At 48.6% G+C, this 23,880-nt stretch overlaps 1 protein-coding gene across 1 annotated transcript; it reads right to left on the bottom strand.

The window, feature by feature from the left end:
• Window positions 1-7,836: 7,836 nt before the first annotated feature.
• On the bottom strand, window positions 7,837-14,024 carry LOC311177837 (arylacetamide deacetylase-like 3; the record flags this gene model as incomplete). The annotated part of the gene is made up of 6 exons (XM_084244075.1): window positions 7,837-8,611; window positions 10,224-10,287; window positions 11,699-11,915; window positions 12,153-12,204; window positions 13,451-13,481; window positions 13,907-14,024. The coding sequence occupies 6 exons, from the start codon at window positions 14,022-14,024 to the stop codon at window positions 7,837-7,839; spliced, it is 1,257 nt and encodes a 418-aa protein (XP_084100201.1).
• Window positions 14,025-23,880: the final 9,856 nt, after the last annotated feature.

The following is a 23,880-nucleotide window of genomic DNA, read 5'->3' as shown; positions in this document are numbered from 1 at the left end:
AGAAGGATCAGCAACATGCTGTTCCACTGCAGAGGAGGCCGGGAGGAGGCTGGGAGGAGGCTGTGTCCTGGGCAGTCCACTCAGGACATGAGTTGGGGCCAGCAGAGCGGTCCACTTATACATCACTGCCTGCCCTCCACAATTCCCCATCTCGCACAAGCCCAGCCCTGCCCCATACGTCACAGACTCAGGTGAGACCTGGTTCTAGGACAGGACTGGTGTAGAGGGGAAAGTGTTTCTGCAAACTGACCCAGATGGAAATGAAAACTGCAGCTCACACCATGGGTCTGGATCTCAAAATATCCTGGGGTGAGTCCCCGTGAACATCACAAACACCTTTCCCTCCACCTGTACCCTGACCTCATCGCTCAGCCCTTGTTCGTTTTGTGATTACACCTGCTGCCCCACACTTGTCTGCCCAGGAGGCCCCAGGATCTCTGTACTTATTGTTCTCTATGCAACCTTCTTGCACAGAAGTCAGTAAGCTCAACCCTCCCCTACTGCACACCTCTGTTCAAATGTCATGACTCCCAGGCTTTTGTTATCTTGTGGCCCTTATCAGCTGAGAGACTTCATTCTACACTGACTCCCTATTGTCTGAAGAACATAACCTCTGTGAGGACAGGGATTTTGCTTTGTTTCTGCTTTATCTCTAGAAGATAGGTCAGGACTGTTCTTAGCCTGTAGAAAGAAGCCTAACTTCATGAGCAGACTGCCCTTTTCATTCAAAAGTGAGAAAAATGGGGTTATGGACCATTCAGCTCAGGTCGGATCTCTACCCCACAGAGGAAGGGAATCCCGTCCCTGTGGTGATGAAGATGGTTACTCTTCTCCCACCTCCCCAGTCAGGTAGGAGAGTGGTGGTCTCAGGAAGGGGGCAGTTAGCCCCTGGAGACATCTGACTTGTCTGCAGACATTTTTCCTTGTCATAACTGGGTGAGTGGCTGACATATCATGGGATATTGCCAGGGATATTGCTAAACCACCGAAAAGCACAGGATGGGCCCCCTACAGGAGAGTAATCTAGACTGATGTGTCAATGGGGCCGAGGCCCTGCATGGGGCAGGCTTGAGTTTGAGTCTCAGCTCTGCCAATGTCAGTGTTCAGATCCTGAGCAACTTAACACTGGGAAAGCCTCAGTCTACAGATCTGTAAATGGGGTGGGGGTGGAACAGAGCCCTCCATGGTGTTGTTTGCACATCAAGACTCCAATGTATGCACAGTGTGCAGCATGAGCCTGGCATGTTTCCACATGGAAACACTGATACATGACAGTGAACCAGGCTGACACTTCAGTGTGGTCTCCAAGCCCAGCTTACCCCTCCTGTGCACACAGAAACACATTCCAGGTCCTGCTGCCTCTGGAATACCCAGTGATTTGATTTTGCTGAGGGTGTGAGTGACCAAGCAGGGGCCACTCCAGGCCTGGCCTTCGAGTGTCCACACACCCCTCTGTGCTCCCTTCCAGAGGGGAAGGACTCTGGAAACCTAAGCCTCTTGATGGCTTGCCCAAGATCCCGGAGCCACGCCCAGGAGGGAGGACTCATCAGGTGTTGTATATCATCTGTGCTAAGGTGTTGCCAGGTGTCCTGCAGCTAGTGGCTCCTGTGTCAGGGCTGCAACCACAGAAGCAGGGCTTGAAGAGCTTGAGCAATACCAAAGTCTAAACTGAGTTTAGTTCACGAAACTCTGTTTATTTCTTTGTGGTTTTAAACTCTGACTCTGCCACATAGGACTCCCTCCCGGAAGCAGCTGATGCCAGTCCCTGGGCCGGCATCCCCTGCAGCCTGGAGGAGCAGAGAAAGAAGGAGCAGGCAGCCTTCTGGGCGCCTCTCCAGCCCTGCCCCCACACTAGCCTCCTATCATGGCCCCTGCACCCTCCCCTGCTCTCTGCTTCTTCACTCCTGTAATGAAGCTAACATCCCTCTGCGTTTGTTCACTTTAGTTCTCCCATCAGTCCTTCTGGTGGGACCTGTTCTTGTCCCCATTGTATGTATAAGCAAAGTCACTCTTCACGAGGTGAAGTCACTTTCTCAAGGTAGTGAAACACAAGCAGAAGTGACAGAGGTGGGGTGTGCAAGGCTCTTCCGGGCCCCTTACTTTGAGCAATGAGAAAATTTCTACGAACCAAGAAAACACTCCACAAAGTGTAGCCCCTTGCATGTCTCTTAACCATGCAGCCCTGCCATGGAAGTGGATTGAGCAGGAACAAATCCTCCAAAAAAAAACCCAGCTGAAGGCGTAGCAGGCAGTGGGGTGACAAATCTGTGTTGTGGCTAAGATTCATTTTATGATGATGGGAAAGAGGAATCTACTGGCTGTGTAGCTGGTCCATTTTTTAAACATTTTTAATAACCCAAGTAAAAAGTGCTCATTTTGGCATATCAGTACCCTGATTTTTTTGGCATGCTAATGAAATCTCAACTTCCAGATCTCTCCGCTATACGATAGAGCATTTAAGTAATACTTTCTGGATTTTTGTGATGTTTATGGTGTATTTTGCTTTCAAAATTCTGTTCTCAAAATAGTTTGCTAGAATTTCTTTTCTCATTCTAAATCTATATTCACTTTTGAACCTAATTTGTGGCATTCATAATTTTGCATTTCTTTTCTTACAGGATGTGTGGTTGCATGTGTTTGTATGTGTGACTGTTTAAAAGGGGGCTTGTGAAAGAAGTCCTTTGTAACCTGCCGTGTCAATAAATATAATTCTGTCATACGGTTTTCATTGGTTTTAGGATTTTCTGTCATATGGTTTTCATTGATTTAGAATTTTCTACAATTCTGTTATTTTTCTGGACTGTTAACTAGTTCCCTAAGGTTGGGCAATGCATCTCTGATTTTTCCTAAATCTTTTACAACTCCAAATTCTTCCCTGGAATAAATGTCTAAATGGAAAATTATATGTCAAAGATAAAAATATTTTCAGACTTTTGATACATCCTTACATTCAGCAAAATTGCTTCAATTTACACTTTTACCCAAAGTGGACCCAAAAATGGTGGTTCGGTATTCTCACCATCAGTGAATATTATCATTATATTTCAACTCAGACAAATTTTTTGTCTTTTTAAAATTGCATCTCAATGATGTTTCACTTTGCTTTTCTTTGAATCCAGAGCACTGTTTTATATTCTATTGGTGATTTGAGTTTTCCGTTGACTCATGAATTTATTTTGTGGGTTCATATCTTTTACCTACTTTTCTATTTCTGCTAATCTTTTTGCACTGACTTAAAAATATTTGTGAAGATACTGTTTCTGGTTGTTTTGGCCTTAGTTTATGTTGTTTTCTGCACACATGTTTTCATGATGTAGTAAAATCAGTCGTCAGGCTTGAGAGATCCTTTTACACACAGTAACTGCAACTTAATACAATTGAAAGTGAAATATTTCTCTGTCAAAATGTAAATATCCGAATTTTCCCCCAAATAGTGAAAAATACATCAGTAATTATGAGAGGGATTAGAACATCAATCACCATTGACATTTCTAAGCATTATACCTTTTGCATGACCAAAACATACAGATGTGGGTTGTGGAATAAACACAGCAGTGCAGGTCAGTATTTTCTGCCTCATTCTCCATGAAATCTTCTTTTTTTCTTAAGCAGAAGGGGAATCAGAGACTCATAAGGACAAATACAAGACCATTTCCGATTTCCTGGACTCATCAACTACGGTTAGTCGTGCCAATGCTATAACAAGTGTCCATAGAGGCTATTTCCCCCTCAACTCATGGATAGGGGGGCATGTGGTGAAGGCCCCAACACCAGAGATTTTGGGGTCCATGTTGCTCCACCTGACGTCACCTTCCCACAGGCTCTCACTGGCCCCCTCTGCATTCTCTGTATCCACCAGGAAGGGGAAGCTGAGTAAGAGAACGTCGTGCCTGCCAGAGAATTTCAGAGCCAGAACACATTGTGGCAGCTTCCCTGAAATGCCGAGAGCCTGGGAAATGCAGCTGTTCCACCCACTGAAGGTGACAATGTGACTGTGTTGGCTGACTCCTGAGAACTTTCCAGCTACACAATCTATTTCCCCTAATTAGGAGGAGATTGAATATAGGGAAATGGAGACTTGAGCTACTTGGCTGGGTCAAGGAAGCAAAGGTCAGGGGAGGGGCTTACTTTCCATCAACAGGAGCTGCTGTTAACCTGCACACCTTAAAGACCTGCCTTCCAGATCTTAGAGGAAGGTTTTCCTCAGGAGAGTCGTAACAGGAACATTTGCCCCCAAGAGTCTGGGAAATGCCAATCTCCGGCATGTAGGCCCTAGACACAGGCAAGAGCTCAGGAGGGTGGGGAGGGTGCTGAGTGCCAGCATCTGACACAGGAAATCATGCTAGTGTAAGCTCGAATTCAGTCTCTGGAGCCCGGCCACTCAGCCACCCCTGCCCGTGCTGGGTCCACCACTCCATGCCAGGTATCCCTGCTCTATGTTCCTCTGGGCTGCCTAAGGTTCCTTTGTGTTAAGAAATTTCTAGCATCTTTCTCTTGCAGATTTTGTTGCAATGCTCAGTGGTACAGTTTCACACTTGTTGTGAAAGTTGTCTGCACCAGTTTGCTGGGGCAGCCTTAACACAATGGCAAGAGTTGGGTGACATCATAAATATTATCTCCAGGTTCTGTCTTTCTGGATGTCCAGGATTGAGGTGAGGGCAGGGCTGATTCCTTGCAGGGCTTTGAGGGAGGGCCCATTCCTGCCCCATCTCTGCGACCTAGAGCAGGTGACTGGCTCAGCCATGTGTCCTCACGTGGTCTTCTGTGCATATCTGTGTCCAAATTCCCATTCGCGGGGACACCAGCCACGTGGGATTAGGATTCACCCTAATGACTGTCATTTTAACTAATTACATCTGCACAACACTATTTCCAAATAAGGTCACACTCTGAGATATTGGCGATGGGATCAACGGTGAATAGGGAAGGGGGTTCTTATTCAATCCGTAGCAGCAATTTATCTTTACCACTTTATCTTTTGTCATGATGCTTGTGCTTTGAATTCTACTGCACAATGGTAAAAGCCAGGGAGTAAGTAGGGTGCTCCTCCCCCTTGGGATTGGGGTGCCCCTCAAACCTAGGTGTATTACACTCCTCTCTCTCTTCCTACTTCCACACCCATTCCTCCCATGGGAAGAGAAGCAGCTTTTCCAAATGGAGATCTTGGGAGAAGGAACTGGGCACGCTCAGTCTGCTGTGGACTCTGCCTGCCTGCGGGGAAGGGGCTTTCTGGCCAGGGGTGGTCAGGTACCCCCAGAGAGAGGCGTGTGAGTGTTAGTGCTGTCTGGGATGGGGTGCTTATGATCAGGCGGCACACCTGCTCCCACCCCTGAGCCACATTCTCTGATCATCAGCTTTATCAGAAAGAAGTGTGTCCCTCAGTTTCCCGACAGGAAGTAGATACCATGATAATGCTCTGGGCTGAGTGATTGTGAACCCCCACATTCCCATGTTGAAACCTGATCCCCAACATGATGTTATTTAGAGATAGTTTCTTTGGCAGGTGATTAGGGCATGGGGGTGGGGCCCAAATCCATGGGGATAGTGTCTAGTGACTCCACAGGGCACCATGTGAGGACATAGCAAAAAGATGGCCAGCAGGGACCAGGACACTGACCCTCACCAGACACTTTGATCTTGGACTTCCCAACCTCCAGGACTGGGAGAAATTCATTTCCATTGTTTCGAAGCTATCTCGTTCATGGTATTTTTGTAACAGCAACTCAAATGCACTAAGACAACTCAAATTTGGATAATTTGCAGAGAGCTCAGCCAGGCACAGTGTCAAGATGCCAGGGGCTAGTGTAGCTGGTGACAGGGGCCTCTGTCCCATTCCAGGGCCGTGGGGAGCAGTGGACCCCAGGCTGTGTGAACAGGGCTCCCAAGAGGAGCCAAGCCAGCAGCGGAGGCACACAGCTTGCCCACGGCCATCCCACTGACGGTCACTCTGTTTCCTCCCTAAACTTTCACCCCGGATGTCCGCCACCACCCACACCCTCAGGGAAGCAGCGGGCAAAGGGATCCATATAGGTCAGCACCCTAGGGCCAGAGTAGGGAGGTAAAGGTGAGGAGACAGTGTCACAGGACTGTTTTTAGCTCCACCACCTCGCCTCCTACTCTGCTTCTCAATGGTGCACTCTCAGGCTTACTGTTGAAACCAGTCACTAGAAACTCCAGGCTGGAAACAGTACCCATTTATTCTCCCAGTTCAGTATCCTTATCCCAGTTTACACCCGAGGAGTTCAAGTCATGCCTCCAACAAGTTGTGTAAAACTCTCAGATCTCCCAGCTGCTGGGTCCTCGAACTGTGGATAAGGAATTCTAGGCCTAATTCCACTAAGGCACTAGAGAAATGAACTCAGTGGACAGTCGAGAGCACATTCGAGGGAGAAGATGCCGCTCGTTCATTCTTTGGCTCTGCCATCTGATCGATATTTGTATTGACTGACTATTGGCCAGCGAATGAGTCTCTTCCTTCACAAAGCCAGGGAAGGGGAGCACCTATCAGAGGCTCCCTCAGTGGTAGATGATGAGGCCTCATGGGGGCTGGGGGCACCCCCGGGACTGGAACAGCCTCATGGGTATGGTCCCCAAACACACGTCAGTTACCTGTTTGCTCTGAGTCTGTCATGTACAACACTGACTGAACTGGGCATGGAATAAATGCCCAATTTCTCAAAATTATATCCCCATTTCAAAGCAGGGAGGAGAGAGAGAGGCCGCTTGATTGCTGTGCCGGTGAGTGATTTGTTGCTCCACAAGCCAACATTTGGAAATGCTCTGTGTTGTCTGTGCCCTGCAGCAGCGATTATCAGAGCTGCCTCCTGAGCCCTGGGAAGGTGGATGTGAACAGGAAGGGGAGGGAGTGATTTCTTCTTACCACACATGCCCAAAAAGAAGTCAGCATGACCCATGATTTCCTGGATCAAACCATGCCTCAGTGAGCTCTGGAATTCATAGCTACAGAGGCCAATCCATTCTCTTCCTGACTGAAGCCAATTTGAGCTGGTTTGGTGTCTCAAGACAGAAACCGTTCTCCATATCCATCCCTTCATTTCCCACCATGAACCTGGACATGGTTGGGTTAGGTCAGATGCAGCCTTCTGGGTCACTGCCTTGGACTCAGTTTCCCTCCTTATCCTGTCCTCTAACTCTCCTAATGTTACTTGTGGAAGCCCAGCTGAGCCCAGAGCTCTGGAGGCAGCCCCTGGGCAGCTCCATGCTGTCATCATCTGTCACAAGGTGCCACCATGGAGACCCATCCCTGCTTTCCTAAGGCTCCAGCCCAGCCAGTTGAAACTCAGCTCTGAGTTGAGGCTGGGGAAGGGCAGGGAGGTGCCTACAGGACGAGAGCAACACCAGTTTCCCCACACCCCTGGAGTCTGGACAGCAGCGCTCAGCCTCTGAGCCAGATTGGAGAAGGCCCCTGAGGTTGTCTATTCCGAGGTCCAGGCCATGGGCAATCCTGTTGACACAGCCTGGAGCAGCCTGAGCAGTTAGAACTCTCACTCAGGGGGCCCTGGAGCTCTTCCAGCTTGTCCACTCTGTGGCCACTGAAGCTTATCAGTCATATTTTCCCAACATGAACAAGGCAGAAAACCCCCCTCCTCGGTACTCCCCACCCCCAACTCTGTCTGTCCTCCTGTTCTCCCTTCAGATGTCAGAAACATGCAGCTGTGGTTCTAACTCTGGAGCAAGAAGGAGATGGTGACCTTGACTCCCTCCTGAGACCACTCAACGACATCAATGTCCACACCAGAGAGAATGTCCTCACCCGTTGAGAACCAGGAGAGGCAGAGTCCACACTCTGGTCATGGCAGCAGGCCGGGGAGCAGGTCACAAGCCATTTATGAAGCGGACCGTCGCGTCCAGGATCTTCCTGGAGCAGGGGAAGGAGAAGAATGTCATGTCGAGGCAGGAGAGCACCCCATGGAAGCCGTCCTCCACGTGGTGCCAGGTCACCCGGACACCCTGGTCCTCCAGCCTCTTCTTGTAGAGCAGCGCGTGGTCCCGGAGAACGTCGTGCTCGCAGCTGACGATGCAGGCTTCCGGGAGCCGCGACACCACGTCGTCCTCCGCGAGCAGGGGCGAGGTCATGAGGTCCAGGGCCAGGAGGCACTCCTGGTAGGCGTCCTCGTTCAGGGGCCCGGGGGACTGGGGCTGGTAGCCTCTGGTCTTAAACCTCTTGGGGATGTTCTCTGCCCCCAGCCACTTCTGATACTTTGCCCAGACCTCCGGGGGCATGTGGGCATTTTGCAGGATGACGCTTTTCCACGCAGGGTTGATGCTCAGGTAGTTGCACCAACAGTAGAAGCCGAAGTCCAGACTGAGCAACGGGACATTCTTGTATTGCTGATAGGACGGGCTCTGGAAGTCAATACCTTGGAGGGCGGGGTAGACAAGGACCTGGGCGCGGATCCTGGGGAGGTCTGGATAGCACAGGAGGTTTTGACAGACTATAGATGCCATCCCCCCTCCCACACTGTCACCATAGACCACGACGCGGGCTGGATCCACCCCGTACAGCTTCAGGGACCTCAGGAAGTGGATGGTGGCGCAGATGGAATCTCTTACCAAAACTGGAAACCTGCACTGGGGGATCATGCGGTACCTAAGAAACATCAAGGAAGACAGTTGAACTCGTCGCCCCAGCAGAGCCCCAACACCTGTGTTTAGCACCCTTCACCCAGATCCCCCTCTCCAACCCCGCACCCTCAACTTCCCCTTTTGAAGCCTCACCAGCTGAAGGTAAGGTGTGAGGCTGAATGAGGCGGCAGGCACACCCCAGACGAGGGGCGCGGGCTCAGTACCTGGGAGCTGCTGTTGCCACGGAACTCGGAGCCCTGGCGGTACCAAGGGCCAACAACCTGCCCATCCCCAGCCTGGCCTCTCTGCCAACCCCCCACCCCGACTTTGTCTCCTGATTCCCCCGCTTTCCTGAATCTTCCATGAGCAACTCAAGCTTTGCCTGGTGCTATTCAGCCCGTCCTGCCACACTCACAAGCTCCTAGGAGAATCCTGAAGACGTCAGTGCCACCGGGGCCAGCAGATGACACGCCTGCCTCAGACCAGCCACGGGGGACCAGGGCACCCACAGCTGTGCCGAGCGTGACCTGAGAGCAGGTTGCCGACAGCAGATATGCCAGGATGACGTTACCTTACCAAATCCAAGAGAATCCAGAAATATGGGTTTGGGGGTAAATCTCACCACTCTCAATGCTGGCCACACACACAATATGCACAAGGAAATTCTCCATGGGACCCACAATCTTCCTGCCAGATACAAGCTCTCATCCATCCCCATGGTCCTGATTCTGGGCTCCCCTGGGCCCAGGCAGGACAGCAGTGCTCTCAAGCCCCACACCCTGTCTGCCTTGGATTCAAACAGTAATTCTGTCACAGATTCGCTAGTATGTTCACTGAGGAGCCAGGGGCTCAGCACAGCCAGGCCATAGGGCGTGTAGAGTCCAACAACGGGTACAGAATGGTTTTGGAGCCACAAATGATAATGTGAAGCCTTTTTCCAGGTCTTTCTCCCTCAGTCAGCATCTGTGTTCCTTCCTCTACTCAGCCAGCAGTGCCAGGAGGAAGCTGGCCAGTGCGCCCTGCAAGATGCTGGAAAGAGTTCCCTCAGCTGGTGCCCTTAAGCAGAAGTGCAGGAAACGCCAATGAGCGGACGGGCCCTCCTTGTCCCCCCTCCATGTGATGGGGGTCCAGGCCCGGGGCAGTGCCACAGGTCTCTCCTGCCCCACCTCCACCCTGTGTTTGAGGCTCCAGGTTGTTGGGAGACACCCCAGGGCAGTGAGGACAGAGCAGCTTTTGAATTTTTCTGGCTTCCTTGTCAGGTAGAGGACTGGGAAAGGGTGCGGCTGGGCTTTTGGCTGCCCTGCTGATGCACACCCACCCCAGTGTGCCATGAAAGGAGGTGCTAGAGTCTAGAATGCAGGGCTGTCTCCCCAAGTGCTCTGGTTTGAAACACTACACCTGCTCTGCTTTGCAAAGATGCTTGCGATGGACTCCCCTCACCCATGCACACCTTTGTTTACACCTTCGTTTACACTCACCTGGAAGGGAGGAGCTCCCTCTCTGTCCCAGCCTCCTTGCTGTCTGCCTGCTGGCTCCTCACAGCCTCCCCTCCTCCAGGTGACCCTCCAATACCCCACCTGCCACCCACACCTACTTCCCACCGATATCCGGGTCTCAGCCTGTGTCCCTGCACTCACCCGACCGACAGAACCACCGAGTCGCTCTCCTTGCACAGCTGACGGCAGATGCCGTGGTGGGTCCCTAGAAAGTGAAAGGTTTTTAACATTCTTGGGGATGCTGAGGACAGCCCCTTCTCAGTGGCAGCAGCTCCCTTCTGTGGCCTGGAGTGGCGAGTCCAGTGATTTTGCAGTTGGTCCCCTAGCTGCCCCCCCTCCACTCTCGCTGTTATCCCTTGAGGCACTGTCCACTTTCTTGAAGATGCACCCTGGGGCCCACCACTCCTGCACAATAGCTGAGGAGCGCGGGGCTGTGGGGATCAGAGGTTCAGGGAGGGACTCTGGGCTCACAATCGAGTTCAAAACCCAGCTCTGCCTTCTCTCAACAGAGCTGAAGTTCTGCCAGGCCAGTCCCTTCACTCCCCGGGGCTGCATTTCCTCATTTGCAAAGTGGGAAATGAGAATAACAGGACCGGGCATCCCTGGTGGTGCACTGTGAAGCTATCCACAGCCTCTGCAGCATAAGATCGATCCCCAGCCAGGGAGCTGACCCACATGGCACAGCAGACCCCTCCTGTCTCCCCGCTGCTCCCCTCAGCAGTGTATTTCAGTAGATCCACCACTTCTGCTCCTCACTCTGTCTCAGGTGAATGCTCTCGCCCTTCGCTGCACCTCTGCCCTGTACCCCAGTTCTTGTAGTCATAAATAAATCTTAAAAAAAAAAAAGAAATAAAAGTCCTTTCCAGCTAAGTAGAGGTGGTGGTCACAGCCTGGTGAATGTGGGGTGTCCCTCAACTGTACGCTTTTATTTTTTTATTTTTTTTTATAGAGGCATGTTTTTATTTATTTATTATATTTGTTTGTTTGTTTTGTTTATACATGCACTGGGTACAGTCAGAAGCGCGGGAGGGTGAGAGAACTCACCAGAGCCAGAGCGGGGAGCAGAGCAGGCAGAAGGACCGAAGTACACTGCTGAGGGGAGCAGCGGGCGGCAGGAGAGGTCTGCGCACCATGTGGGATCCTCCTCCGGTGGCCGGGGAGCAGCCGGGGATCGAACCGGCGCTGGGATCCTCCTCCGGTGGCCGGGGAGCAGCCGGGGATCGAACCGGCGCCGCAGAGGCCGCAGGCAGCTTCGCAACCCAGCGCTCAACCGCTGCGCCACCGGGGAGGCCCCCTCAACTGTACGCTTTTAAATGGTAGGTGTTGTGCTATGTGAATTTCGTGTATCCAGACAGACGCACAGACACTCACATAGTCCATGCACACGATGTATTCCCTGCATGAGCAGCGTGTTCCATATACATGCACACGTGTGTCACTCGTCACTTCCAGAAAGAGCTCACATCCCATATCTTTGATGTCTTTGCTCATTCAATGGGGAACCTGCTTGAAGTCCCAGGTGCTGACAAAGCCCCAGGAGCTAGAGGGACACCTCATGCTGGGCTCCATCTGCTGAGCCAGGTGCCCTGGGGGCTGGTAGGGGGGAAGGCACTTACTCAGGCTCCCTATGATGCCCCCGCCTCCGTGGTAGAACACGATGCCCGGCCTGCTGGAGCAGGAGGTCGCCTTGGGCTGGTACAGCTTCACGGGGATGGTCCCGAAGCGGAGGTCCGTGACCACGACCTCAGGGTCATTCTTGAGCGGGGGCAGATCGTGCACGAAACGGAAAAACTGGGGCATAGAGCAGATCCTCAGCTTCTCTAAAATAGTGCCCTGGGGTGAGAGAAGAGGCAATGTGGGGGGCGGGGGCTTCAGTGGGTCCTTGCTGCTGTCTGAGGCCTCACCTGTCTCCTCCAGAAAGGGGTGGCCCCAGCGCCACTGGGTCTGGAGTCTCCACGGCACTGCAGCAAGGCCACCCCACCCTGCCCGAGCTGCCCACCCCACCAGGCCTCTCCTACCCCTCCCCCAGATGCCTTTTCCCTAGCCCTAAACCCAGCTTCAGACACCTACCTGGAGCACCCCCAGGAGCTCCCGCTCCATCTTGGCCCGGACAGGTCCTCTCCTGCAGGGAGACCCCCCTAGAGCCCCCACCCCACCCCGGCCAAAGTGGATTGGGACAACGAAGCCATCTCCAAGATGGAATTGCTGCGCTGTGGTCATGCTTTTCAGAGGGAGGGGTCTTGTCTTTTAGGGAGACCTACTGATATGTTTTTGGATCAAATAATGTGATTCTCGGATTTGCCCGGTAAGGATTGGGGCAGAGGGGGCAGCGGGGGCACCGAGGACCTTCAGTGTTGCTGGCGCTGCAGGAGCCCCAGTTCTGTCTCCCTCAGTTCCCACTGAACCCTTGTTTGCATAATAACAGGAGAAAGTGAGCAAAAGTGTGGGTTCTCCCCAGGGCTGGCTCTTTGCCATGGCCTCTCCCCCTTTTCTGTGCCAAGGTCACTTAGGGCTTCAGTGACCCTGGTGACCTCGTCGTGCGTGGCTGGAGAACAGGAAATGAAATATGCGGGATGACAAAGGAAGGCCATTGTATCTGACTCTCGATATCAGAGTAAATTGTGCTGTAATGAAATAACGCGTGTGGTCCCGACTGGCCCATGACTCCAAGAGGCAGCCGCCTCTGCACTGTCACCCTCCAAGGGACAGGAGCCTGAGCGGTTTTTCCACCAAAGTGCAAATGGCCGGAACCGCTCCTGACGCGCCTTTGTGCCTCTCGGTGACCTTGGAAGCTGCGCCGCCAGCCTGTGGTCTCTGCCGCTCATCACGAGAAGAATGTCCAGTAGAGGGTTATGGAGACGGGGCCATTGAGACCCCATGTGAATTCTTAGCTCTCTTGCATCCTGTCTTCGTGGGGGCTCGTGGATCCCCCTGCGTGCACACAGGGGATCCCCAAACCCCCACCTCCCTTTCTGCACAGCCTGGTCAATCTGTACAGCATTTTGCTCCTTGCCATGCCCACCCACCATGTGAGCCTCATGCTCCCCAGCACCGTCTGCCTGGACTCTGCTTCTCTCACTGTCCCCATCCCCAGAGCAGTGTCCGCCCGAGGACAGGTGGTAGTTGCAAAGACACTTTTGTGAGGGATACAAATCAATCAGCCACAAGAAGGAATTTCAGGAGCAATGGCTCTGCACCAAGGAACACCCCTGGGGTGCAGTGCCCTGAAGCCAGGCTGTTATCACTCCCTGTTTTTCAGTAGAAGAAACTCAGCCACTGCATTTGGGAAGGTGGACTGAGCATCGAGTCCAGGAGGACCCTGGGTGGAACCTCGCATCCTGTGAAAGCTGAGCCTGGAGGTGAGATACCTTTGGCCCCGGCTCTCCTCCATCGGGGTATCTGAGAGCACAAGTGCCAGCAACCAGTTCATTAAGAACCAGATTTCCTGTATTCAATATCTGTCCTACCCTGCCCCAGCCACTTGCTCTCAGGCATCACTGTTTACACGTGTGTTCTGAAATGGCACACACCGGATGGCAAGCAGGGTCAGGGTCCAACTCTTGAGGCTAACAGCTCAGTCCCACATGACACCACCAGCAAGAGGATGGGCATTATATCCCCTTGTGGGGGTTGTTCAGGTTTGAGAATATACTGTCTGCTCCTCCACCGACCACATGATATTTGTGTTCATTCGATGAAGGTGCTGGGATGTTTTTTCCCACCTCCCTCCTTACGCCTCCCAAGGAGGCACAAAGAGAACGCAAAACTCACCCACATTATCATTAGCTTAAAGATGCAATGTAGGAGCCTTAATTTTATTTTGCCGTTGATGCCCGCAGGGACGTCCATGGTGAGGAATTCAATGCAGAAAACCCACACCGACACCATGGCCAGGAGCACGCCCGCCAGCAGGAAGAACGGGAACAGAAGGATCAGCAACATGCTGTTCCAGTACGGAAGAGGCCAAGAGGAGGCTGGGAGGAGGCTGTGTCCTTGGCAGTCGACTCAGGACATGAGTTGAGGCCAGCAGAGAGGTCCACTTATACATCACTGCCTGCCCTCCACACCTCCCCATCTTGCACAAGCCCAGCCCAGTGCTGAGAGTCACAGACTCAGGTGAGACCCGGTCCTAGGACAGGACTGGTGTAAAGGGCAAAGTGTTTCTGCAACCTGACCCAGATGGAAATGAAAACTGCAGCTCACACCATGGGTCTGGTCCTCAAAATATCCTGGGGTGAGTCCCTATGAACATCACAAGCACCTTTCCCTCCACCTGCACCCTGACCTCATCGCTCAGCCGTTGCTCGTTCTGTGGTTACACCTGCTGTCCCACACTTGCCTGCCCAGGAGGCCCCAGGAACTTTGCAATTGTTCTTCTCTATGCAATCTTCTTGCACAGAAGTCAGTAAGCTCAACCCACCCCCACTGCACACCTCTGTTCAAATGTCATGTCTCCCAGGCTTTTGTTATCTTGTGGCCCTTATCATTCTACACTGGCTCTCTATGGTCTGCAGAACATAACCTCTGTGAGGACAGGGATTTTGCTTTGTTTCTGCTTTATCTCTAGAAGATCGGTCAGGACTGTTCTTAGCCTGTAGAAAGAAGCATGACTTCATGAGCAGACTCTGCCCTTTTCATTCAAAAGTGAGAAAAATGGGGCTTATGGACCATCCAGCTCAGGTCAGACCTGTACCCCACAGAGGAAGGGAACCCCATCGCTGTGGTGATAAGGATATTCACTCTTCTCCCACCTCCCCAGTCAAGTGGGAGAGTGGTGGTCTCAGGAAGGGGGAAGTTAGCCCCTAAAGACATCTGACGTGTCTACAGACTTTTTTGCTTGTCATAGCTGGGTGAGTGGCTGACATCTCATGGGGAATTGCCAGGGATATTGCTAAACACACAAAAAGCACCGGGTGGACCCCCTAAAGTGGAGTAATCTGGTCCCATGTGTCAATGGGGCCACAGGTTTGGGTTTGGAACAGGCTTGAGTTTGAGTCCCAGGCTTGCCAATGTCAGTGTTCAGATTCCAAGCAAGTTTCTTAGACTGGCGAACCCTCAGCCTTCTCCGCATCATGGCGCCAATGTCTGCACAGTGTCCAGCATGAGCCTGGCCTGTAGAAAGAGTAGTAGGTGACAGTGAGCCAGGCTGACTTCAGTGTGGTCTCCAAGCCCAGCTTACGCCTCCTGGGCACGCGGAAACACATTCCAGCTCCTGCTGCCTCTGGGGGACCCAGGGATTTGTTTTTGCTTGGGGGTGTGAGTGACCGAGCAGGGGCCACTCCAGGCCTGGCCATTGAGTGTCCATGCAAGCCCCCTGTGCTCCCTTCCAGAAGGGAAGGATTCAGGACACCTAAGTCTCTCGAGGGCTCGCCCAAGATCCCGGAGCCATGCCCAGGAGGGAGGTCCCATCAGGTTTTGCACATCCTCTGTGCTAAGTTGGTGCCAGGTGTCCCGCAGCTGGTGACTCCTGAGTCAGGGCTGCAACTACAGAAGCAGGGCTTGAAGGGCTTGAGCAACACCAAAGTCGAAACTGAATTTAGTTCACGAAACTCTGTTTATTTCTTTGTCGTTTTAAACTCTGACTCTGCCATATAGGACTCCCTCCCGGAAGCAGCTGATGCCAGTCCCTGGGCCGGCATCCCCTGCAGCCTGGAGGAGCAGAGAAAGAAGGAGCAGGCAGCCTTCTGGGCGCCTCTCCAGCCCTGCCCCCACACTAGCCTCCTATCATGGCCCCTGCACCCTCCCCTGCTCTCTGCTTCTTCACTCCTATAATGAAGCTGACATCCCTCTGCGTTTGTTCACTTTAGTTCTCCCATCAGCCCTTCAGGTGGGTCCTGTTCTTGTCCCCATTGTATGTATAAGCAAAGTCACTCTCCACCAGGTGAAGTCACTTCCTCAAGGTAGTGAAACTCACAAGCAGAAGTCACAGAGGTGGGGTGTGCAAGACTCTTCCAGACCCCTTTACTTTGAGCAATGAGAAAATTTCTATGAACCAAGAAAACACTCCACAAAGTGTAGCCCCTTGCATGTCTCTTAACCATGCAGCCCCGCCATGGAAGTGGATTAAGCAGGTACAAATCCTCCAAAAAAAAAACCCAGCTGAAGGCGTAGCGGGCAGCGGGGTGACAAATCTGTGTTGTGGCTAAGATTCATTTTATGATGAAGGAAAAGAGGAATCTACTGGCTCTGTAGCTGGTCCATTTTTTAAACATTTTTAATAACCCAAGTAAAAAGTGCTCATTTTGGCATATCAGTACCCTGATTTTTTTGGCATGCTAATGAAATCTCAACTTCCAGATCTTTCTGCTATATGATGGAGCATTTAAGTACTACTTTCTGGATTTTTGTGATGTTTATGGTGGATTCTGCTTTCAAAATTCTGTTCTCAAAATAGTTTGCTAGAATTTCTTTTTTCATTCTATCTTCACTTTGGGGTTTGTTTGTTTGTTTTTTTATATATTGTTTTATTTTTTACATCATTGTTCATTTTTAAACAATATTTGCTTTCCCCCACCCCCTCAGGTGTAGTCCCCATAGAGTTTCCTTCACCAATGCCCCCGTGCACCATCACCTCAGTCCCCTGTGCTCCTCCCTCCCTCCCTCTGATCCCTCTCCCTCCTCCTCCCCTGCAGGATGTCTCTGATTTATAATTGCCTGTTTTTGCTTTGTTGTGTTTTGTGCTGTTATTATTTTTTAAGATTTATTTATTTATTTTATACAAGCACTCGGTATAGTCAGAAGCGTGGGAGGGTGAAAGAATCCACCAGAGCCAGAGCAGGGGGCAGAGCAGGCAGACTGACAAAATACACTGCTGAGGGGAGCAGTGGGAGCAGCTGGAGAGGTCATGTGGGAGCCTCACCAGCCAGCCAGGGTCAAACCAGCACTGCAGAAGCTGCAGACAGCTTCGCAGCCTAGCACTCAACCAGCATCACCGCCGAGGCCCTGTTACCTTTTTTTTTTTTTTAGATTTATTTATTTATTTATACAAGCACTGGTACAGTCAGAAGGGTGGGAGGGTGAGAGAATTCACCAGAGCCAGAGCGGGGAACAGCACAGGCAGACTGATGAAATACACTGCTGAGGGGAGCAGTGGGCGGCAGGATAGGTCTGTGCGCCATGTGGGACCCTCCTCTGGGGCTGGGGAGCAGCCGGGGATCGAACCGGCGCTGCAGTGGCTGCGGGCAGCTTCACAGCCCAGCGCTCAACTGCTGCACCACTGGGGAGGCCCCAGGTATTCTTTTGAATCAGTGCTTTTGTGTCCTTTGGGTAGATCCCTAGAAGTGGAATTGCTCGGTCAGATAGTAGCTCCATTTTTAGTAGACTGAGGAACCTCCAGACATTTCCTCTTTGGAGAAATGTCTTTTAAGTTCTGCCCATTTCTTGACTTGTTTATTTATTTTGTTTTTGTTGAGCCTTGTGAGTTCTTTGTATATCTTTGTGATCAGTCCCTTATCAGTTGACTGCAGTGGAAAGATTGTTTCCCAAGTAGTGGGGTGTCTCTCTGTTTTGGTTAATGTCTCTTTTGCTGTGCTTTATCTTCTCCTTGACTTTCTTTGCTTTGGGTGATGAGTCTTTAAAGATGTTGTTGCAATGTATGCCTTGTAATGTTTTACCTATATTTTCTTCTACACATTTTATGGTTTCAGGTCTTATGTCCAGTTATTTTATCCATTTTGAGTTGATTTTTGTGCACGGTGAAAGGTAGTGGTCTAGTTTCATTTTTTTGCAAGTGATAGTCCAATTTTCCCAGCACCATTTATTGAACAAACTGTCCTTGTACCATTGCATATTCTTTGCTTCTTTGTCAAAGATCAGTTGTCCATGTAAGTGTGGTTTTATTTCTGGGCTCTCTATTTGGTTGCATTGGTTTGTGTGTCTGTTTTTGTTCCAATACCAAGTTGTTTTAATTATTATGGGTTTGTGGTATAGCTTGAAGTTTGGAAGTGTGATACCTCCTTTCTCCTTTGTTTTCATAAGTAGGGCTTTGACTATTCATGGTTTTTTGTGGTTTCATATGAATTTCACCGGTATTTGTTCTATTTCTTTAAAGAATGTCATTGAGATTTTTATTGGAATAGTGTTGAATCTGTGTATTGCTTTCAGTAGGATGGACATTTTAATAGTGTTAATTCTTCCAATCCATGAGCAGGGGATGTCTTTCCATTTCTTTGTGTCTTTTTCTATTTCTTTTAACAGTGTTTTATAATTTTCTTTGTATAGGTCTTTCACCTCTTTTGCTAGGTTTATTCCCAAGTGTTTGATTTTTTTCAGTTATAAAAGTGATGTTTTTCTTGATTTCTTCTTCTTCAGATTGATTGTGTATAGAAAGGCTTCTGATTTTTGTGTGTTGATTTTGTATCCTGCTACTTACTGAACTGGTTGATTATTTTATGTAGTTTTTCTGTGGAGTTTTTAGGGTTCTCTATGTATACTATCATATCATCTACAAATAGTGATAGTTTTACTTCTTCTTTCCCTATCTAGATTCCTTGTATGTCTTTCTCTTGTCTTATTGCCTTGGCTAGGTCATCCAGTATTATATTGAAGAGCAGTGGTGAGAGAGGACATCCTTGTCTTGTTCCTGATCTTAAAGGAAAGGTCTTCAGTTTTTCGCCATTGAGAATAATATTGGCAGTGGGTTTGCTGTATACGGTTTTTATCATGTTAAGTTATGTTCCTTCTATCCCAAGAATTTCAAGGGCCTTCATCATAAATGGATGTTGGACTTTGTCGAATGCTTTCTCAGCATCTATTTATGTGATCATGGTTTTTATTTTTCTTTTTGTTGATGTGATGGATTACACTGATATCTTCATATGCTGAACCATCCTTGTGCCCCTGGGATGAATCCCACTTGATTGTGGTGTATTATCCCTTTGCGGCATTGTTGGATTCTGCTGGCAAGGATTTTGTTGAGGATTTTTACATCAGCATTCATTAGGGAGATTGGCCTAAAATTTTCTTTTTTTGTGCTGTCTTTGTTTGGTTTTGGTATTAGTTTAATGTTGGCTTCATAGAACATATTTGGTAGTATTCCTTCTTTTTCAATTTTTTGAAAGAGTTTGTGTAGGATAGGCACTGCTGAACGTTTGTTAAAATTCATTTGTGAAGCCATCTGGACCTGGGCTTTTATTTTGGGGGAATTTGATTATTGCCTCAATTTTGCTGCTTGTAATTGGTCTGTTTAGGTTTTCTATTTCTTCTTTGTCCAGCTTTGGATGATTATATTGTTCTAGGAATGTGTCTGTCTCTTCTATGTTGAATTTGTTTGCATGTAAGTGTTCATAGTAATCTCTGATTATTCTTTTGATTTCTACTGAATTTGTTGTGATTTCTCTTCTTTCATTTATAATCCTATTTATATGTGTCTTCTCCTGTTTTTTCTTTGTGAGCCTGGCTAGAGGTTTGTCTATTTCATTTATTTTTTCAAAGAACCAACTTTTGGTTTCATTGATATTTTGGATTTTTTTTAAATTTCTGTTTCGTTTATTTCTGCTTTCATTTTTATTATTTCCTTTCTTCTACTAGCTTTAGGGGTTTTTTTTTTTTAATTTATTGATTGATTGATTTACACATACAAGCACTGGGTACAGTCAGAATCGTGGGAGGGTGAGAGAATTCACCAGAGCCAGAGCAGGGAGCAGAGCAGGCAGAGGGACCGAAGTACACTGCTGAGGGGAGCAGTGGGCGGCAGGGGAGGTCTGCGCGCCATGTGGGGCCCTCCTCTGGTGGCCGGGGAGCAGCCGGGGATCGAACCGGCACTGCAGAGGCTGCGGGCAACTTCGCAACCCAGCGCTCAACCGCTGTGCCACCAGGGAGGCCCTAGGGGGTTTTTTTGTAGTTCTTTTTCTAGCTCTTTGTGATGTTAGATTAGGTTGTTTCTTTGAGTTCTTTCATGTTTCTTGATGTGAGCCTGGATTGCTATATATTTTCCTCTTATAACTGTTTTGCTACATCCCATACATTCTGGAAAGTGGTGTCCTCCTTGTCATTCACTCAAAGTATTTTTTACTTTCTTCTTTGATCTCCTCATTAGTCCAGTGGTCTTCCAGTAGTGTGGATTTCAATCTCCATGAAGTAGGAGGGTTCCTTGGTTTTTTTTTTACATGATTTATTTCTAGTTTGATGCCTTTATGATCAGAGAAGATAGTTGGAATGATTTTGATCTTTATGTATCTGTTGATGTTTGTCTTGTGGCCCAGTATGTGATTGATTCTGGAGAATGATCCATGTGCACTTGAGAAAAATGTGTACTCTGATTTTTCTGGGTGCAGTGTCCTAGAGATGTCTGTTAAGTCTATGGGTTCTATGTGTTTATTTAGGGCTCTAGTGTCTTTATTATTTTTTGTCTCATTGATCTGTCCATTGGTGAGTGGACTGTTGAAGTCTCCCACTATATATGTATTTTCTTTAATGTCAGTTTTCAGAGCTGATAATAACTGTCTATTATATTTTGGTGCTCCTTCATTTGGTGAGTATATGTTGATGAGTGTTATATCTTCCTGATGTATTGTCCCCTTGATCATAATGTAGTGTCTGACTATGTCTCTTTTTATTTTTTTTAATTTGAAGTCTATTTCATCTGATATAAGTATAGGTGTTCCTGCCTTCTTTTTTGGTCCATTTCCTTGTAGGATTGTTTTCCAACCTTTTACTTTCAGTCTGTGTTTATCTTTTGTGTTTAAATGTGTTTCCTGGAGACAGCAGAAGGATGGATTTTGTTTTTTAATCCAGCCTGCTACACTGTGTCTTTTTATTGATGAGCATAATCAATTTACATTTGGAGTTCATATTGATATGTTGGCATCTGTATTTGCAATTTTGTCTTTTTTGTCATTTTATTCCTCACATTATTCTGTTCTTCTTGATCATTCTTCTGTTGGTTTTGGCTTTAGGATTTCTTGTAGAATTTTTTGGTGTGGGGGTTTAGTTGTAATGAATTTCTGGAGTTTCTGTTTGTCTGAGAAGGTCCATATTTTTTCTTCAAAGAGGAAGGAGAGCTTTGCAGGTTAAAGTATTCTTGGCTGGCATTGGCTGGCATTGAATATGTTACTCCATTCTCTTCTTGCCAGTAGTGTTTCTTTGGAGAAGTCTGAGGTTAACCTGAATGATTTTCCCTTATATGTTATCTGTTTCTTCCCCCTTGCTGGTTTCATTATTTTTTCTTTGTCTTGGACTCTTGCAAGCTTTACTATTATGTGTTTTGCTGTAGTTTTCTTTTCATTGTGGTAATTGGTGTTCTCCTAGCTTCCTGTATGTCTATATTCATCTCCTTCTTCATACTTGGGAAGTTTTCTTCAATTATCTCCTTGAATATTTTCTCAGATCCTTTGTCTCTCTTCTCACCTTCTGAAATGCCTATAACTCTTATATTTCCTCTCTTTATGGAGTCCATTTTTCTCTTTTGGTTCTTTCCATTTCTGTATCTTCAAGAGTACTGATCCATTCTTCCATTTCCTCAGTTCTGTTTTCAATGCTTTTCCAAGAGCTCTTTGTCTCGTCCAGTAATCTTTTAGTCTCCTCCTTTTCTTTGATTTCCTTTCTTAAGGTCTCATTTTCCTCCTTCAGTCCATTGATTATTTATCTCATCTCATTATATTTTTTAATCATGAAGATTATTAATTCTCTATCTGACAGGCAGAGAAGTTCTTCCATGTCATTGTTGAGATCTGGTGACTGAATTTCTTTTTGGGGTGTGTCCTTCATCCTGCAGGCTTGCTTGGTTATTTGTATTTTTCCATCTCCCTGCTGTTTGCTTTCTAATTTGTTCTATGAGTTGGGATATTGTGCCACTATTGTTGCCAGGCATCTCTTTGGATTGAGCCTTCAGGGGTGTCAAAAACTGTTTTCCAGACTGAGAGCAGAATTTGTAGGCCAAAACTCCACCAGGGTGTTGATGCTGTGGCTGTGTTGCTGGGCACTGTCTCTTACAGTTCCCTCCCTCCATATTTACTCAGTTCCAGCAGAGAATCAGTTCATTGGAGATTTTGCTCTGGTCACGCGGTGGTGCTGGAGACCTGTACTTGCCAACCTGTGCTTTTCCCCTGTTTCTCTGAGAAATTGGGGTGGGGAGGAGGGGGTAGCACCTCGACACAGGGCCTATTGCTCACGCTGGGTGCTGTGTCTGCCCCGTGTTCACCCAGTGCTATGCCTGTGGCTGTGTGGATTCCATGCCCTGAATTCTGTGCTCTAGTTCTCAATCTCAGTGTCTCAGATGCAAAATGATGGCTGTCACCCTGTGCAGAGCCCACTGTTATGGCTCAGCCCACACCCCAAATCCGGTGCCTAGCTCTCAGTTCCAGAATGGGGTCTTGCTCCACTCTTTTCCCTTCTTACCCCAGTTTGTGTGGCCCACCCTCTCTGAGAGCCTGAGGATAGTTTTGGAAACCCTGGCTTTCAACTATTAGGAAGTTGGTGATTTTGTTCTGATTGCTAGGTAGCACCAGAGATCTTTCCTAGTATCCTTCCAGAGCTTTGCTTTTTCCCAGTGTGTCTCTGGGGAACTGAGTGGGGGTGGTGTGAAATGGCTCAACGGTGTCGGGTGCTGTCTCTTCCCAGTGCCACACGTCGTGGGGATCCCATGCCCCGAATTTCGTGCCCCGGGTCTCAATTCCAAAGCCCTCACATCTGGGACGCGGGTGGTATCCCTGTTCAGTGTCCACAGAAATGGAGCCGTTTGCACCCTGCTCCCATGCCCAAGTGCCTGGCTTTTGATTACTCAGTGGGGGTCTTTCACCTCAATGAAGGTTCCCACATGTCTCCCCACGAATATAGGTCGCGGGCACGGGAATCTGGGCAGCCACGATCTGCATATGCTGTTTGAGCACACACGTGGTATTCCGCACAAGCTTGCCAGCTGGCCTTGGACTATATGTTGGTCTCCACGGAGTCCTTATCTTCCTCTAACGGCACCCAGAGCCACTTGCTTTACCTCCATGGAGATTCCTGCACGGTTCTCCACAGTTGCTGTTCACGGGGTGCAGCACCTGCAATAGTTCCTTTCCACTCACAGTCTCACTTGATCTGTAGTTTTTTCTCATTGTTGTTGTTTTCTTTCTGTTGGTCAGAGTGTACCAGCTTTGTCAGTGGGGGAGGGTAGCAGGGTTCTGAGCTTTCCTCTCTTTTCGTCCTCTTTTATGGCAACTTTCCTCTTGGAGCAGTTTGCCAGAGTCGCCTGTTTATCTTCTATGTCCTGGTTTTCCCAGGAACCTTCCGCTTTTCCTTCCTATTAACTTGTTTTTATGGGAGGACTTACTTGCAGCAATCCAGGGTGTATAGGTGCATGTGTGTTTCTCTGTGTATGCCTGTTTAAAAGGGACATATGAAAGAAGTCCTTTGTAACCTGCCCTGTCAATAAATATATTTCAGTCACAAAATTTTCATTGATTTTAGGATTTTCACAATTCTGTTATTTTTCTGGACTGTGAACTACGATTAGACAATGCATCTCTGATTTTTCCTAAATCTTTCATAACTTCAATTCTTCCCAGGAATAAATGTCTAAATGGAGAACTGATGCATCAAAGATAAAAATATTTTCAGACTTTTGATACATCCTAACAAGTTACTCTTCAGCCAAATTGTTCAATGTACACTCTTCCCCAAAATAGACCCCAAAATGATGGGTCAGTGTTATCACCATCAGTGAATCTTATCATTATATTTCACATGAGCCAGATTTTTTGTCCTTTTAAAATTGCATCTCAGTGCTATTTCACTTTGCATTTATTTGAATCCAGTGGCCTGGAGTGCTATTTTATATTTTTTGGTACTTTGAGTTTTCTGTGGACTCGTGAAT

Source organism: Talpa europaea, assembly GCF_964194135.1.
Source record: "Talpa europaea genome assembly, chromosome: 9".
Taxonomy (NCBI): Eukaryota; Metazoa; Chordata; class Mammalia; order Eulipotyphla; family Talpidae; genus Talpa; species Talpa europaea.
The sequence above is the reverse complement of the archived record's forward strand: the minus strand, read 5'-3'. Positions and strand labels throughout refer to the sequence as shown.